Source organism: Bubalus bubalis, chromosome 2 (assembly GCF_019923935.1).
Source record: "Bubalus bubalis isolate 160015118507 breed Murrah chromosome 2, NDDB_SH_1, whole genome shotgun sequence".
Taxonomy (NCBI): domain Eukaryota; kingdom Metazoa; phylum Chordata; class Mammalia; order Artiodactyla; family Bovidae; genus Bubalus; species Bubalus bubalis.
In genome coordinates, this window is record NC_059158.1 from 155,346,659 (window position 1) to 155,363,450 (window position 16,792).

Consider the following 16,792-nt stretch of genomic DNA (forward strand, 5'->3'; position numbering starts at 1 on the left):
GTATAATCCATACAAAAGGGAATGACAGAACTGTCTCCCACCTGGAGCATTGGAATCGTCTGGTTTAACAGTTGGAAGGAATTCATGAAAAGCGGTGACTTATCCATCCACTCTTGAGATTTTTCTCTTAATTCTGCCAACTGCCTGAGGGTTATATTAGACTAAAAGACAAAGAAACAGAAATAAATCTGGCCCATTGGTATTTTTCCTGTATTTCTACAAGATATCTCAAGGTTGTTTTGTTATATAACTCTAAGAAACAGTTCTAAAAAGTAGAGTTAGTAAAACATTGTCAGAAATTTCCCACATGGTCAAAATTTTTTAAGTGGCAGCTTTTATAGGGTCAAGGTTACAAATAAAAATTCTGGAAAATTTAAGGTTTACTTTATGTCCACTGAAAATGTATAGCTGAAAGGAAAACACATCTTCTGGAATTCTCACAAGTTACCCACTTTTAGCAATGGTACATTTAACTTTACTACTAGAGAAACATTCTAGTTCAAGGATATAAGAAGACGGATGCTTTCTTGTAATGCTGGCGGAAAGGGATGTGTATAGCTTTTTCTGGAAAGCAATCTGATGACAGTCATTAAAATAGAATACAATATTCTTCAGTCCCTCAATCTTAAACATTCACCTCAGTGAAATAAAAATATCCCTGTGTCAAGTCATATACACAAAGTATTTGTTGCCACATTATTTACATGAACAACAACAACAAAAGTAAACACTAGAAATAAAAAGAATGTCCAACAACTGAGAATTGACAGAGTATGAAAAAATGTTCAGTCTTCAAAAAGAATGAATAAACTGTATCTACTGAATTGGAAGAATTTCCACAAGGTATTGCTGTGTGACTAAAGTAATATGTAGAAAAGTATTATAATGAAGCCTGATTTTAATAATGCAAACAATGACCATTCTGCATATGAATGCATCCAGAATAATAATATATAAAGGATTAGAGGAATGTACATAAATTATCAAAAGCCACATCTTTGAAAGTTAACATTCATTAGTTTACATGAAAGGAAGAGCAGGATCAAGCAAGGAGAAAAAGATGAGAGGCAAGCAAAACAAAAAAACTACCCTTAGAAAATAAGCATTTAATGACTTCATTTGTGCAAAATTATGGAGAAGTGTGCAGCCAATAAAGCAAATAAGATATTAAAACACAAATAGTAAAAGCAAAGATCATTCTGGAAATCAGTGATGACTTCATGTCTATTTTTATATAGACCAATATTTACATAAACTATAGTTTAATGACCAAGTAATGATAAAGTATAATTTTTTTACCTTCACTCTTATCATTTTGAAAGTATCAAGTTTATAATTCAAATCACTAATGTCAAATTTAAGAATGAGAGAAAAAGGCTATTATGGTTATACTATGTAGTTGATAAGTATAGTTACTGTTAATAATGCTGTCTTTCTCAACATCTATCTTGTATATAATTATAGGATGTTAAATTGCATAACCAAATATGAATCCTATATGAATTGCTATAATTTAGCAATTGCTTTTGTTCAAACTAGCTATATATGCCCACTATTATTTTTTCTAGTGCCATTATTTTTACACACTTTGAAAGTTAGATGCCAGCTGTAGAAAAATTTCCTGCTTTGGGTGATAAATTGAAAAGTCTGAGGTCATGCTACAACTAACCTCATTCTCAAGTGTCAACATGGTTCATTTCTCTTCAAGGAGCTACTATCCAGTCTACATCGTTACACATATACAGGGCAGAAGTTGAGAATTGTTAAGAGTTTCAGAAAGCCAAAGGTAAACAGTATGTAAGCTAGAAAAATATCTGAGCCAACTAGAGTAAATTTGGAAGCTGACTGCTTTAAAGATCATCTTAAGATAGAAACTTTGAGTATTAATGGTCAAACCTTTTCCATTATCGCCTTTGTGACGGGGGTGTATGGTGCATACAAAATCCTTCCCAACAACATAGGTTTCAAGAAAGCCCAAATCACCAGTCCAGCAGGCATATTAATGATGTCCTTATAAAGGGAAAAGCAAAACGGTGCTGCAAAGAGAAAGCACAATAAAATCATTTAATATATATTTAAAATTTATTTATGGTAAATTGACAAAAATTATTGTTACAACACCCCAAAATACATGTCTTGTATGTCCTTTGCTATCAACAAATGCAAGGCATCTGGTATCAAAGTAAGAAAGCATAGTAACACATCCTTTTTGGGTGTAAGTTTAATCTAACAAGAAAGTGCATAATAAGTGATGGCATTTTGCCAAGAGGAAAGGTTAGAAAGGTTGAAAACCACATTTCAGAATGTCTTCCAACAGATCTTCTTCACTTAATTTTACAAAATATACAAAATTCTGCTATTGCAACAGATACATAAGAGCTGTCCAATAAATGTTTGCTGGATGAATAAAAAGATGTATAAATGTGTCAATCCAATTGCTCTACTAAACACCCCATATTGCTCGGAAGAACTCAGCTGATCATATTTCACATCTCAAAGCTTATAGATCAAATAAACAGCTTTGATGTGCCACTGAACATTTGTAGTTCTCCTACAGTCATGAAACTCTTTTATGTGTGAGACAAATTTCTAATTCTAAAAAGTTAAGAAAAAATACTGAGCAGATTTAAGGCACGTTATTGTATCATTCACTGGCAAGGTGTAGTGGTTAAGAAGCTAGACTTGGCGGCAGATTGCCTGGGTTTCAATCTTAGCTTTGTTTTTTCATGTTGGGCAACTGTGGCCAGGTTACTTAGTTACTTTGTGCCTCATTTCTCTTGCTAAGTTGCAGCTATAGTAGCACCTACCTCATAGGGTTGTTGTGAAGAGTGAATGAGTTGATATGCAGAACATGCTTGATGTGTGGCAAGTGCTATATGAATGTCTTCTTTGGGAAAATTAATGCGTCATTTAAAATAAAATGCTAAGATTACAACACACCATTTAAAAAAAAAAACAATTAAAAATGGGGAGAAGACCTGAATAGTCATTTTTCCAAAAAGGAAATGCAGATGGCCAATAGGCACATGAAATGATGTTCAACATTGCTAATTAGGAGGGAAATGCAAATCAAAACTACAATGAGATATCACCTCACACCTGTAATGATGGCCATCATCAAAAAGAACACAAATAACAAATGATGGCAAGGATGTGGAGAAAAGGGAACCCTGGCACACTATTGGTGGGAATGTAAATTGTTACAGCCACTGTGGAAAACATTATGGAGTTTTTCTCAAGAAACTAAAAATAAAACTACTCTATGACTCAACACTTCTACTTCTGGGTATATACCCAAAATAACCAAAACACTACTTTAAAAAGATACATGCACCCCAATGTTCATAAAGACATTTTTTACATTTACCAAGATATGGATGCAACCTAAGTGTCCATCAACAGATGAATGGGTAAAGATGTGGTATATATATCCACAATGGAATTTTAGTCATAAAAAAGAAGGAAATGTTGCCATTTGCAATAACGTGGGTGGATTTGGAGGACATTATGCTAAGTGAAATGTCAGACAAAGACAAATACTGTATGTCATTTATATGTGAAAACCAAAAACCACAACAAAATAGTGAATATAACAAAAAAGAAACAGACTCACAGCTATAGCAAACAAAGTAGCGGTTACCAGTGGAGAAAGAGAAGGAAGAAGAGACAAGACAGTGTAGAGTACTATGAGGCACAGACTACTATGTATAAAATAAGATACATGATTTATTGTACAACAGAAGGTATACAGCCAATAAAAAAAAAGACTAAGATTTAGTAGACAATGTTAGCAGGTGATATTATCATGCTGATTTTGAAGTATACTCACTGGCATGTAAGGGAATTCCATACTTTGCAGCAATTTGCTCTTTACTTAATTTATGAGTTAGAAAGTCCTTAGTGTGATTGCCTTTCTGCCTCTGAGAAGAGGGCAGCAAGGCAACTAAATATTCAGTGGTAATTCCTTGGGAGCACAGTGCTTGGGAAATGGTACTAAATGATCCCTGGGGAGTGTTTATCCGGTTGTTTCTGTACATTGCCTGTGAGATAAAAATGCATGATTTATTAACATTATATGAGCTATAAATGCTATTGAAAACAATATGAAAAACCTGATAATGTTTGGAGAATTCTTTCAATTCCACAATTTCTTTAAAATAGTATCCCAAATGCAAATGCAAATGCTAAACTTCTGCAATTCAAGAGGCAAAAACTTTTGCCATAGTAGAAGAGTTTTTCTGAAAGTGACTTTGGACAATGTACTCTATCTGTAGTTGAAGGTATTATAACTAATCTCAAAAGTTAAGCCCCACTCCCGTATTCTTGCCTGGAGAATCCTAGGGACAGAGGAGCCTGGTGGGCTACCGTCTATGGGGTCGCACAGGGTCGGATACAACTGAAGCGACTTAGCAGCAGCAGCAGCAAAAGTTAAGATGACAAAAGGAATTTTCCAGCACGAACATTACTGGGCGGCTTTTCTACCTGTGTTAGTGGAAAACTTCTGGGCAGATGCATTTGTTTCAGGGACCTCATTTTGTCTAGCAGCGGTCGTGTGCCAGAAGCCATCTGATTGAGGATCTCTTTTAGCCTTACGAAGAGTTCTATCATCTTTTCTATTGGCTTTTGATTTTCCCTAGGGAAAAATACCTAACAGGAACAAAAAAGAAAAGAAATTATTTTTTTGTGGAGAAACTGGAACCCTCCCACACTGTTGGTGAAAATAGCAAAAGGTACAGTCACTTTGTAAAATATTTTGGAAGCTTACTAAATAAACATAAATTTACCATACAACCAAAAATTTGATTCCTAGATATTTACCCAACAGAAATTTTAAAAATATGCCCACACAAAGATTTGTATGGGAATGGCTATGGCAGCATTATTTAGAATAGCCAACAAGTGGAAACAATTCAAATGGATGGATAAACAAAATGTATGTCTGTAAACTGGAAAACTATTTGACAAAAGAAAGAAATTACACACTGACATGTTACAACATATATGAAACTCAAAACATTATACTAAGTGAAAAAAGCTAGATACAAAACCCACAAATTGTACGATTCAATTTAAATAAAATGTCTAAAAATGACAAATCTATGGAGACATAAAATAGATGAGGTGGTGCCTATGCTAGAGGTCAGAATAAGATAACTGTAAATGGACAGAAAGCTTCTTTTTGTGTTGAAAATTGCGTTTGGGATTGCTATAAAATCATATTGTGGTAACAGTTGCACAATTCTATAATTGGCTTAAAAAAACCCATTAAACTATACCCTTAAAGTGAGTGAGTTTTATAATATATAAATTATACCTCAATAAATTTGCCAAAAATAGGTGATTTTAAAAGTCAGAAAGGCAAATATCAATTACATAATTCTTCATGTACACTATTATTCAAAAATCACAATTGCTCCTTAAAATCAGAAAAGCTCTGTCAAAAATCTCACATGGTTTATCAGGCTTAATCATAATCCCACAATGCATTTCTGTTGCAGGAAAAAAATGCTGAAATTATTTTTTTAATGTACATTTTATTCTCTCATTCACTCATTTATTCAATAAACATTAATCGAGTGCCTGTTATGTTCCCAGCACTGGGTGAGGTGATGGGTATCAGTTCAGTTCAGTTCAGTTGTTCAGTCGTGTCCAACTCTTCGCGACCCCATGAATCGCAGCACGCCAGGCCTCCCTGTCCATCACCGAGTTCACCCAGACTCACGTCCATCGAGTCAGTGATGCCATCCAGCCATCTCATCCGCTGTCGTCCCCTTCTCCTCCTGCCCCCAATCCCTCCCAGCATCAGAGTCTTTTCCAATGAGTCAACTCTTTGCATGAGGTGGCCAAAGTATTGGAGTTTCAGCTTTAGCATCATTCCTTCCAAAGAACACCCAGGACCGATCTCCTTTAGAATGGACTGGTTGGATCTCCTTGCAGTCCAAGGGACTGGTGATGGGTATAGTAGTGCCCAAACTGGCATCATCCTTTCACTCAGGGAGTTTTGTATTAATAGGAAGAACAGATATGAGATAAATCAATGAATAAAAGGCTGGGTAATATGAGGAGGTAGGGAGTTTAGCTGAGAAATCAAAAGAAGTCTTTCCAAGATGACACCATAAAGGAGAGAATGAACAAACCATAGGAGGAATAAGGAGACATAGGTAGTAGAGGGGTAAAGATCTGTGAAGTTCCTTAAGAGGGAAAGCTGTTGACATGTCCAAGGGGGTCAAAGACCACTATTGTGAGCACAAAATTCAGTTGAAGAAATGTTACAAAGACAGAGCTGTCTCTATAACACAACTATTAACTGCAATCAGATTCATTTTTTTTCTTCCAGTTCTGCCAAAATTCTAGGCAGTCCTACATTGATTTGAAATAAATTGATTAATAATGAGAAATTTTTCATTATTTTTATTTGCAGTTCCTGAAAGAACTGGGAGAAGGCAATGGCACCCCACTCCAGTACTGTTGCCCGGAAAATCCCATGGATGGAGGAGCCTGGTAGGCTGCAGTCCATGGGGTCACACAGAGTCGGACACGACTGAAGCGACTTAGCAGCAGCAGCAGCAGAAAGAACTAGGAATGGTCTTCTGCTTGTAAAATGCACATATTTAATTACTAAACAAGAAATAGTTTGATGTGTGCACTACAGAAACATTGTAAGATGAACATTAAAAGTTTAGATGAAAAACTTAATAATTGCAGTTTTTCTGCATTTTAAGTCATATTCATGCTCAGTCATATCCAACTCTTTGTGATCCCCTAGGCTGTAGCAAACCAGGCTCCTCTGGCCATGGAATTTTCCAGGCAAGAATACTGGAGTGTGTTGTCATTTCCTACTCCAGGGTATCTTCCTGACCCAGGGTTTGAAACTGCATTTTTTGCTTCTCCTGCATTGGCAGGTGGATTCTTTACCACTGCACCACCTGGGAAGCCATACATCATAGTTTATGTAAAATAACTATTGTTTAGTTAATGAGTATTTGCTAAGTTCTTCTATGGGCCAGGCACTGTTTTTGGTATTTGAAACGTTTCAGTGAACAAAGAGGCCCTTATGGAGCTTATAGCCAAATAGAGGCAGGCAGAAAATAAACAAAAGTGAATATTAAATAGAATACATAGTATGCTGGAGGTGCACTAGAAAACGAACAGAGCAAGGAAAGGAGGTTTGAGAGTGCTGTAGATGAGGTTGGTTGCATTTTAAATAGGACTCTCATGGTACCTTATTGAGGTCAATGTTGAATAAAGACACATAGTTCTGGAAATCACAGGAAGGACACCTCCTAGAATGGTTCCATGCAGCAGCCCTGGACCCAGGGAGTAGCCACATAGGAAATGGGATTTGAGAAACAAGGAGAGGATGTGCAGACTCTGGGGCCCCTGCAGGAATCAAGGGTTACTGGGATAAAATGAGGAGCCATGGGGAGGTGCTGAACAGAGGAATGACATAATCTGATTCAAGTTTTAAAAGAATTGCTCTTGCTGCTTAGGGAGTAGTAGGGTGGGGTTGGAGTGGTGGGAACAGGCGTGGAGGCAAAGAGATAAGTTAGGAGGTCACTTCGAATATAAACTAGGATAATGATGACCTGGAACAGGATTATTTACAACTAGTCCTAAAAAGTCATCTCCTTTGCTACAATGTTTCAATAACACAAGTCTGCTGTGTTGCTTCTGATTTTATTTTACTTTAAAAAGAAAAACGTTTTTTTCAGTGTTTTTAATAACATGTAAACAATTTTAACCTAGTAGAGATTTGAGTGAATATAGGTATTTAATTTTCTTACGTTTACATTTTTATTTCAGTTTTTTATTCACTAAGTACTTATAAAGCATCTATTTATTGCAAGATGGAGTTACTGATGACTTTACAGCTCTAATAATGACAATTTGTTTTGTTCTACTGGATAAATAATGGTAGCTTCTATCTAAATCTAATGAAGGTAAGACAAAAAAAAAATTTTATAATACAAAAAAAAATCCCTCAATTCTTTCACTTGAAAAAAAAAAACTTTGTTCTAATCTTTATTTTTATCCTATCAAATTAATGCTTATTCACTTAAAAAAAGTTATTGTAACATTTGTTTTTCATTCTCTAGTGTATATTAAATTTAATTCCTGGTCTTGAATATACAAATTGAAAGTTAATAAGGCCATAAGATTAATTTCCTCATCTATTAAACATGCAAATTTGCAATATATGATCTCTAAGGTTCCACTTAGCTCTAAAATTAGGTTCAACTTAGCTCTAAAAGCTTTAATTCCAAAAGCTGCATAAATGGATTGCATTCCTTATAGTATCAGAGAGCATACAGGTATAATCAAATATTTTTATACTAAACAATAAATTTAAAAACATTTCATCCACAGTAACTTGCCTTGTATGTGAAGTTGTAAATGTCTAAGTAGTGCAGAAATGTAAGTCCAATGAGGTAAGATAGACGGGATCTCTCTGGAAGAGGCATGATGCAGAATTCCTTCATTGCATCTTCCAATTTGGGATTGGTCATATTACTATCACAAGAATGCAACCAGAACACACTAGAAATAATCTGCAAATTGGAAGAAGAAAAATACTTTAGCTTGGAATCCTTTCAAGCCACCTGTCCATTTGGAGTTTTCTTATACTTTTAGACTTCATTTTAAAAATAAGACAAATTAACCTTAAAAATCAAATAATTTTTTGTTTAAAACACTAATTGCTATCAATAGGCCTATAAAGAGTCCATGTGTGTGTTCAGTCACTCAGTCATGTCCAACTGTATGTGACCCATGGACAGTAGCCCGCAGGCTCCTCTCTCCATGGAGTTTTCCAGGCAAGAATACTGGAGTGGATTGCTATTTCTCACTCCAGGGGATCTTCCCAACCCTGGGATCAAACCCAAGTCTCTTATGTCTCCTGCACTGGCAGGGGGATTCTTTACCACTGTGCTATCTGGGAAGCCCAAAAAGAGTACATGAAAGTGAAAGTGAAGCTTGCTCTGACTCTTTGTGACCCCATGAACTATACAGTCCATGGAATTTTCCAGGCCAGAATACTGGAGTGGGTAGCCATTCCCTTCTCCAGAGGATCTTCCCAATCCAGGGATCGAACCCAGGTCTCCCACATTGCAGGAGAATTCTTTACCAGCTGAGCCACAAGGGAAACCCAAGAATACTGGAGTGGGTAGCCTATCCCTTCTCCAGTGGATCATCCTGACTCAGGAATCGAACCGGGGTCTTTTGCATTGCAGGCAGATTCTTGACGGACGGAGATATGAGGGAAATCCTTAAAGAGTACATAGTTCACTGGAAAGCTTAAGAAATATCATGGGAAAAGAGACAGAAGAAATCCATAGTGATTCCAAGATTTCTTGCTTGAAAGACTTGGTAAGTAGTGGTATCAAGAAAGAAAATTGGTTTGCATTAAGTTTGGGAAAATTACTAGTTTAAGACTCTTGCTGCCTTAAAATTTTATTGTTGCTTTCTTTAAATTGCATTTCATTTATATAATCATTTGAAGTTACAATCTTACCCAGTAAACTCTGGGATCCAGAGGTGAATGGTGAAGAAAAAAAATTTAGAATCACACAATAGTATGAATCCTGGACAGTAAAGGTTGTTTGGAAAATGACGTGTGACTACGGGAAGTTAAGATGTCATTTCTATTTCTACCGAGGTGAAATAAATAAAAATGTTTATGAAATTCAAGAATATAGAAACTTTTCTCTCTTTCCTTTTTAAAGTAATATGAATGTATGCTCTCTTGTCTACCTGCTTTTACTTACTAAACTGAACCTGTTCTTCAGAAGCCAAAAATGTGATTGCTGAAATTAGATCTTTTAGGATCTTATGAGTGAAAGGTGAAATCAAGGGGTAAAGGTAAAGAAATATTAATTGTTAGAACTAGAGGAAGAAAAGTGAAGGTAAAGCAGTTTTAATTTTTGTCTGGGGGAACCAATTAAAATGACACAACTAAACATAAATATTTCAAAGTCAGCCTTAAAGGATTTTAAAAAACTTTATCCCATATTGGAGAATAAGTGGGTTGTGTTTAGAAATGACACACGGTGTCACACGTAAGTTTGAAATGGATGAGGTCTTAAGCTCTGCAGTTCTTCTGGAAAATTTCTATGACACTTCCAGACAATGAACTTGGAAAAGGGATAAAAGATAAAACATTTCAAATGGAAAACCCTATTATCAGCCTATGAGGAAATGCCATTACTCATTTTCACAGCAAAATACGTTTGGTATACCTACAAACTTATCCAGAGTTTTCTCAACCATATCTATTTATATACTCAGTCTTATCTCAGAGATAAAAAAAAAAAAGAGTATTCATTTTTACTTTAGTTTCAACGAATTGTAAACAGTCTTCCTTTTTTCCCCTGATTACATTACTGAAACTTGCTTTGATATCATCATAATAAAATGTGAAAATTGACCTCAGCTAATGTGATTGTGATAGTGAACCGAAAGAATTACTGATGGCACCATTTATTTAAAAAAAGTATCTGGGGGTGAAGATAAAGAGAAGACAAAGAGGGCAAAGGAAGGGGAAGGAAAAGTAGAGGGGAAGGAACAGACAGTGGTAATGTTCTTACTTCAGGACTTTTCCTTCTATTTTCACCTAAGAATTAGGCTTCTAATTTTATCATTTGCATGGAAAATTCTCCAGATTTGCATGCAGCTTCTCCGGGTTTTACTGATTAAGTGCTCAACAAATACTAAATGCTATTTAAACTTTTAAAAACCTGGATGTAAGTACAAACATATCCCATCCCACCTCAGCTCTGTTGTCAGGGATGGGAATGGCCAGCAAATTGTTGATACTCTGATTGGACATTCCTGTTGCTCTCCTCAGTTCTTCTTTCAGCTCATCAACATTTTTAAACATTTCTATTAACTGGCCTGCAAGAAAATAAAACAACACTTACATGTGGATTGCAATGTAATTCTTTTTAGTCATTCTAATATAAAGAAACCTTCTAGACTAAAGCATATACTCAACATATATGCCTTGTGTCAGGAACAGATGTCTCTCAGTTTTGGCAAACTTTGCATCTTTAGAATCTATTTCTATCTGATTTAGACTTATTCCTGTTATGATATCATTAACCCAAGGTAACAGATTGTTCTGGATTATAAATTTTCCTTAAATGTGTACAACGCAAGGTTGATTCAAAGAAAATATGGTTTCCTTGCAGACTTTGATCACACAATTTGCTAAATATATATCTCTCTATTTGATTTAAAACATCACACAAATTCAAGATGCTTTTTCACCTCAGATCACATAAAATTGTCAGCTTGGGACAAAGTTTGCTAAATCTGAAACATAATGCCATAGTGCATTTTTTTCTTAACTTTGCCCAGCACCTTGTTTTAGAAAGGGTTTTCATAATCATTATTTCCATTTTCAAATAGAATGTGTTTAACTTCTAACTCTTTTAGAATAGTTATTATAATTATGTCACATCTGGGTCATTTGATGAATAACAAACGATATTTTGACTTTATTTTAGGAGATTGTGATCTCCATTTTGTAAATGCCTTTTCAGTTTCTTTATAAAGTATCCCTCATGCAAATATACTTTCTTTATTTTTGGACTTAGTGCCCTTCCAATTTTGTGGCTGCCTGTTGTCCAAAATTCTGAATGTCTTTCTTTTCAGTATTGAGGTATTATGCAAAGAAGAAATGTATTGCATGATGCATCATGCTCAGAATACTAATAGGAGGTTCTGAATCAATATTTCTGTGGACACCAGTGCATCTTTATTTTTAAAATCAGATTATTCTCACGGAAGTAAATAAATTTCATCCTTGCTCTTGCAACCTACTATTTAATGCGCTTTAACATATGAGAGAAATAAAAGGTGAAAGGTCTAACTGGTTAAATTTTTGAAGACATTTTGCTATGAAATAAAATTTCACTATTTCATTCTCTGCTGGCTTGCTCCGTGTTTATTTTAGACAAGTGACCATATTTGAAAGCTTCAGGTGTCTCATGTATAAGGGCAGATACAAGGTAGGTTTCATTAGGAACTTTAAAATATAGCCTTTCCTATAAATTTATATTTAAAAAAAATAAAATAGCCTTTCCTAAACTGTAGCAAGAGAATCACACACATTCTAATAAGACAGCATTTAAAATATGGATGGGGAAACACCTGGTTTTTCAAAGGTGTCTGCACTGTTATTGACATGCAGCATGGCTTCTATGGTTGGCGTTAACCGTGTGATATTTTCCAAGTAATTCATTTGTAATGCCTGTTCTAGAAACCTGCAACAAAGCAGAAGAGGAAGAGAAATTGAACTAGGAATATCAGTAATTATTTGAGAAGAGATTTTGCCAAGGAAGAAGACAATAAAAAAAACTCACCGATCCATATCTAAATTAATTTTGCTTGGATCCCCAGAAAGCAAATCCCTCAGTTTCTCAGGCAGAACACTGTCGTTATACAGTAAGCTGGTGGCTATTTCAGTGCCAAGCTCTGCTGCTTCCAGGAGCTGCACATGAAACGCACTCTCTTCACATAGCTTCCCAAAGTCCACACTGGAGAGCTGGCACATTTCCTCTATTGAATTGAAAGTTTCAGGTTCACAAAGAAGCTTGGTCAAGTTTCGAAGCTGAGACAGCTTTCCAGAGGGGGAAAGAGTGGGAAATATTAGTGACATTATTCTAAATATTTAGTATTTGATAATAAACAACCAAAATTGATTTACTTCCTAAAAACATTTTGCTTATGTGTTTAGTTAGTTGGCATGTGGCAACAGCTTTACCACAAAGCACTGTTTTCTGTCATTTGAGTTTATTGTTATCAAGAAGTTTTAGAAAACTTTTGAACCTATTAGACTTTTTTCTCAACAGTATTCATAACATAGATTCACAGGTTTAAAAAAATGTAGTTTAATCTCACTTAAACCACAAATACTTAAACTAATTTTATATTTTAGCATATTTTTAAAATTATGTGTAAGGGCAGACAGCAGAGCAGATTTGATTTGAAACTTCAAGAAGGTTTTCTTCACACTCACAGGATGGCTACTATCAAAACAAACAAATGAACAAACAAATAAATAAAGGCAAAAAATAACAAATGTTAGCAGGACATGGAGAAATTAGAACCCTTGTGCACTCTTGATGGGAATGTAAAATGATGTAGCCACTATAAAAAAAATAATACAGTGGGTCTTCAAAAAATTCAGAATAGAATTACCATAATACTTAGCATTTCTGCTTCTAGGAATATACTCAAAAGTATTTATTAAAAGCTGGGTTTTAAACAGATATTTGTAAACTCATGTTCATAGCAGTTGTATTCATGATAGCCAAGAGTGGAAGCACTCCATGTGCATTGACAGATGAATGGATAAACACATGTAACTTGTATATGTGTGATGTGTATATAGTATACACATATAATGGAATACTATCCAGCCTTAAAAATTAAAGAAATTCTCTCACATATTACAATGTAGATAAGTCTTGGGACATTATGCTAAGTGAAATAAGCCAGTCATAAAAAGACATACGGAATGATTCCATTATACAAAGTACTGAGCACAGTCAAATTAATAGCAACAGAAGGTAGAATTGCAGGTGCCAGGGACTAGGGGGTGAGGGGAATGAGAAATAGGTGCTTAATGCACACAGGATTTTTCTTTGCAAGCTTAAGAGTTCTACCATGTGTGTATACTTGACACAACTGAACTACAGAGTTAAAAATGGTTAAGGTGGTAAATTTTATGTTATATGTATTTTACCACAAGTTTAAAAAAATTAAAAAGACTTTCTAAAACTGCAGCATGAGAATCACACATATTTTAAAATATGGATTTGTATATACCTGTTTTTTCAAGTGTCTACACTGCGACTGACTGACATTATCTTCTATCCTCTTATTGATGGAGGGAAACTTTTGTTCTATGGAATGCTTAAAGGGGTCTAAAATCCTTTACTCAGAAAAAAAAGGAGAAAAATGAAAATCAACTAATTTCCTACCCAGTCAAGTATATTCCTCCTTGCAGTTCACTATGCTCTGTGTGTTCTGAGGATATATCCCCAAGTTATATATCCTAGGGAAAAACATTATGCCTCTGGGAAAGCTAGTTCTGTTGTGCTCAGAAGCAACCCTAGAGCTATTCATTTTAAGACGTGAAATAATTTGGAGCAACATCTAAAGAAGCAAATATATGTGCCATTCATTACAGCTCAGTTTCCAATCAGCAGCTGCATTTTGACAGAAATGATACAAGAAAATGTTCAGGAATATTTCTTTGCATATGTCAAATGGGAAAGGTACAATGATGCATCTTGGATGAGAGATTTATAGTAACTACATGTAGGCACTAGCAATTAAACACAAATCATTTTAGACAGTAAATATCATTGGTCTATTTAATATCTAATTGACTTCTGGGTTTGAACTATCTAAAACAGTTTCATATGTATTAAAATTCTAGTCTTATTGTTATGAGAAACTTTCCATTCTGCAACAAACTCAATCATATTACCGGTAATGATATACCAATAATGATATATTTCTCACTTGTTCCTTCCTTTGATTTTCCAAATATTAGATATGATTATATTTCTAATGAACTTCTCTGCCAGTGACTTTTATTTTGGTGATTTCTTAAATAAAAAGATAAATACTGGGAGCTCAATTTATTTTCTTAATTGAGCTTTTAGGGGTGTAGTAAGTTTGAATGACTTTACTCAGTAGAGGCTGAAATATATTTTTTAATTGCAAGTTTGACATACAAGTATAAGAAACCAATAAAAGTCCATTTAGAATAATCTTGGCTTGATAAGGCAAAATATATAGAAAGAGAAATTGGAAATCTAGCCCTGCTATTGAAGTAGAATTTGTCCTCTGAAATAAGAATTTAATTCAGGATTAATAATGCACCCTGGTGGAGAAGGCAATGGCAACCTACTCCAGTACTCTTGCCTGGAAAATCCCATGGATGGAGGTGCCTGGTAGGCTGCAGTCCATGGGGTCTCTAAGAGTCGGAAATGACTGAGCGACTTCACTTTCACTTTTCACTTTCATGCATTGGAGAAGGAAATGGCAACCCACTCCAGTGTTCTTGCCTGGAGAATCCCAGGGACAGGGGAGCCTGCTGGGCTGCCATCTATGGGGTCGCACAGAATCGGACACGACTGAAGCGACTTAGCAGCAGCAGCAGCAGCAGCACTGTGAGGCACAGCCATCAAGGAGCAACATGATGGTCACTTAGTATTTGTCATTAAGAGCTGAACGATAAGAAGGCTGAGCACTGAAGAATTGATGCCTTTAACTGTAGTGCTGGAGAAGATTCTTGATAGTCCTTGGACATTAAGGAGATCAAACCAGTCAATCCTAAAGGAAATCAACCCTGAAGATTCACTGGAAGGACTGATGCTGAAGCTGAAGCTCCAATATTTTGGCCACCTGATGTGAAGAACCGACTCATTGGAAAAGACCCTGATGCTGGGAAAGATTGAAGGCAGGAGGAGAACAGGATGACAGAGAATGAGATGGCTGGATGGCATCACTGACTCAATGGACATGAATTTGAGCAAACTCCGGGAGATGGTGTGGGACAGGGAAGCCTGGTGTGTCACAGTTCATGGGGTTGCAAAGAATCGAACATGACTGAGTGGCTGAACAACAACTACTTTTTTCTAAAAACAATACATGCATTAAACTTTTAGAAACTTCATAGTTTATTTGTACTCAACATACATTCAGAGAATTATAATTGTTTCTTCAAAAGTATGTGTCAAGTCCAGATTACAGGTTTGTCAAAGACTTATGTATCAAGACCCTGACCTACATAGTAAGGTCTCAGCCTAAACTTGAACGATGACCCATAACTAGCTCCATGTCCAGCTGTGATTGAATTCCCTTTCGTCTATGTTTCCTAATGCATCTGAATCAGAATTGTAAGTAACATGATGGCACAGACCTCAAAATATCATATGCATAAAGATGCTGAAACAGCAATGCTCCTGGGCTCTTAGAAGGTGAATAAAAAAAAAAAAAGAGGCCTCTTAAAAAATGTGAGAGTGTTACAGTATAAATAGTGTGCTATCTGTATTTTTGCTTAATGTGGGGAATATCCATTTTATGAGTAGTTTCTCAATCAAGAGGTTATCCTTCCCACCTGAGAGACTGAAAAGAAAAGAGAAAACAGACAATGAAGGGAGGAGAAAACTCAAAAGCTCAAGAAGAGTAGAATGTTCAGTGCTAGAACAGAAACAAAGTTACCAGTGAATGACAGACATTGGCATTTTTGAGGGTCTAAACCTTCTTAGAAATATCATGAATAAAGAAGTTAGGGTGGGCCCTGACTATCACAATCAAGATACCAGTTACCAGGGAGGACAAAACAGGGGAGCAAGAACATATCTTGTTCTAGGAGTTTCTAGACAAACTCTAGGAGCTTGTCTTCATCCTTTCAATGTTATGTACTGAGTATTTTCCATGTGTTGGACTCAATGCCAGGTGCTGAGGGTACACAGTAAAACACACATTTATTCATGTTCCTATGGAGCTTGTAGTCTACGAATGAATAGGTTCTGTCAATTGCAAATCGCAGCCATGCTTGTTATAAATGGCAAAAGATTTTCTACCTAAGGAACAGAATTATAGTTTATTCATTCTGTGGCTTCTCAACCTTTTTTCATAACATAACCTACAAGGGGAGCAAAATACTCAAAATGTGGATGCTGTTTTAAATTATCCTTTGCTCCATTCCCGGGACATTAGTGCAAATGATGAGCATGTATTGTTTCCATTTCCCAGCGTACATTGTGTGCTG

At 35.6% G+C, this 16,792-nt stretch overlaps 1 protein-coding gene across 2 annotated transcripts in view; it reads right to left on the reverse strand.

Annotated features, from left to right (window-relative positions):
* ABCA12 (ATP binding cassette subfamily A member 12) overlaps positions 1-16,792 on the reverse strand; it is a 201,947-nt gene that overhangs the window by 77,227 nt on the left and 107,928 nt on the right. For both annotated transcript variants that reach the window (XM_025278206.3, XM_025278205.3), the window contains exons 12-19: positions 12,363-12,619; positions 12,151-12,263; positions 10,766-10,890; positions 8,376-8,549; positions 4,483-4,647; positions 3,830-4,040; positions 1,897-2,036; positions 42-161 (exon numbers count right to left, since the gene is read on the reverse strand). In XM_025278206.3, the coding sequence (XP_025133991.3) occupies positions 42-161; positions 1,897-2,036; positions 3,830-4,040; positions 4,483-4,647; positions 8,376-8,549; positions 10,766-10,890; positions 12,151-12,263; positions 12,363-12,619 (1,305 nt within the window). The remainder of the gene's footprint in view (positions 1-41; positions 162-1,896; positions 2,037-3,829; positions 4,041-4,482; positions 4,648-8,375; positions 8,550-10,765; positions 10,891-12,150; positions 12,264-12,362; positions 12,620-16,792) is intronic.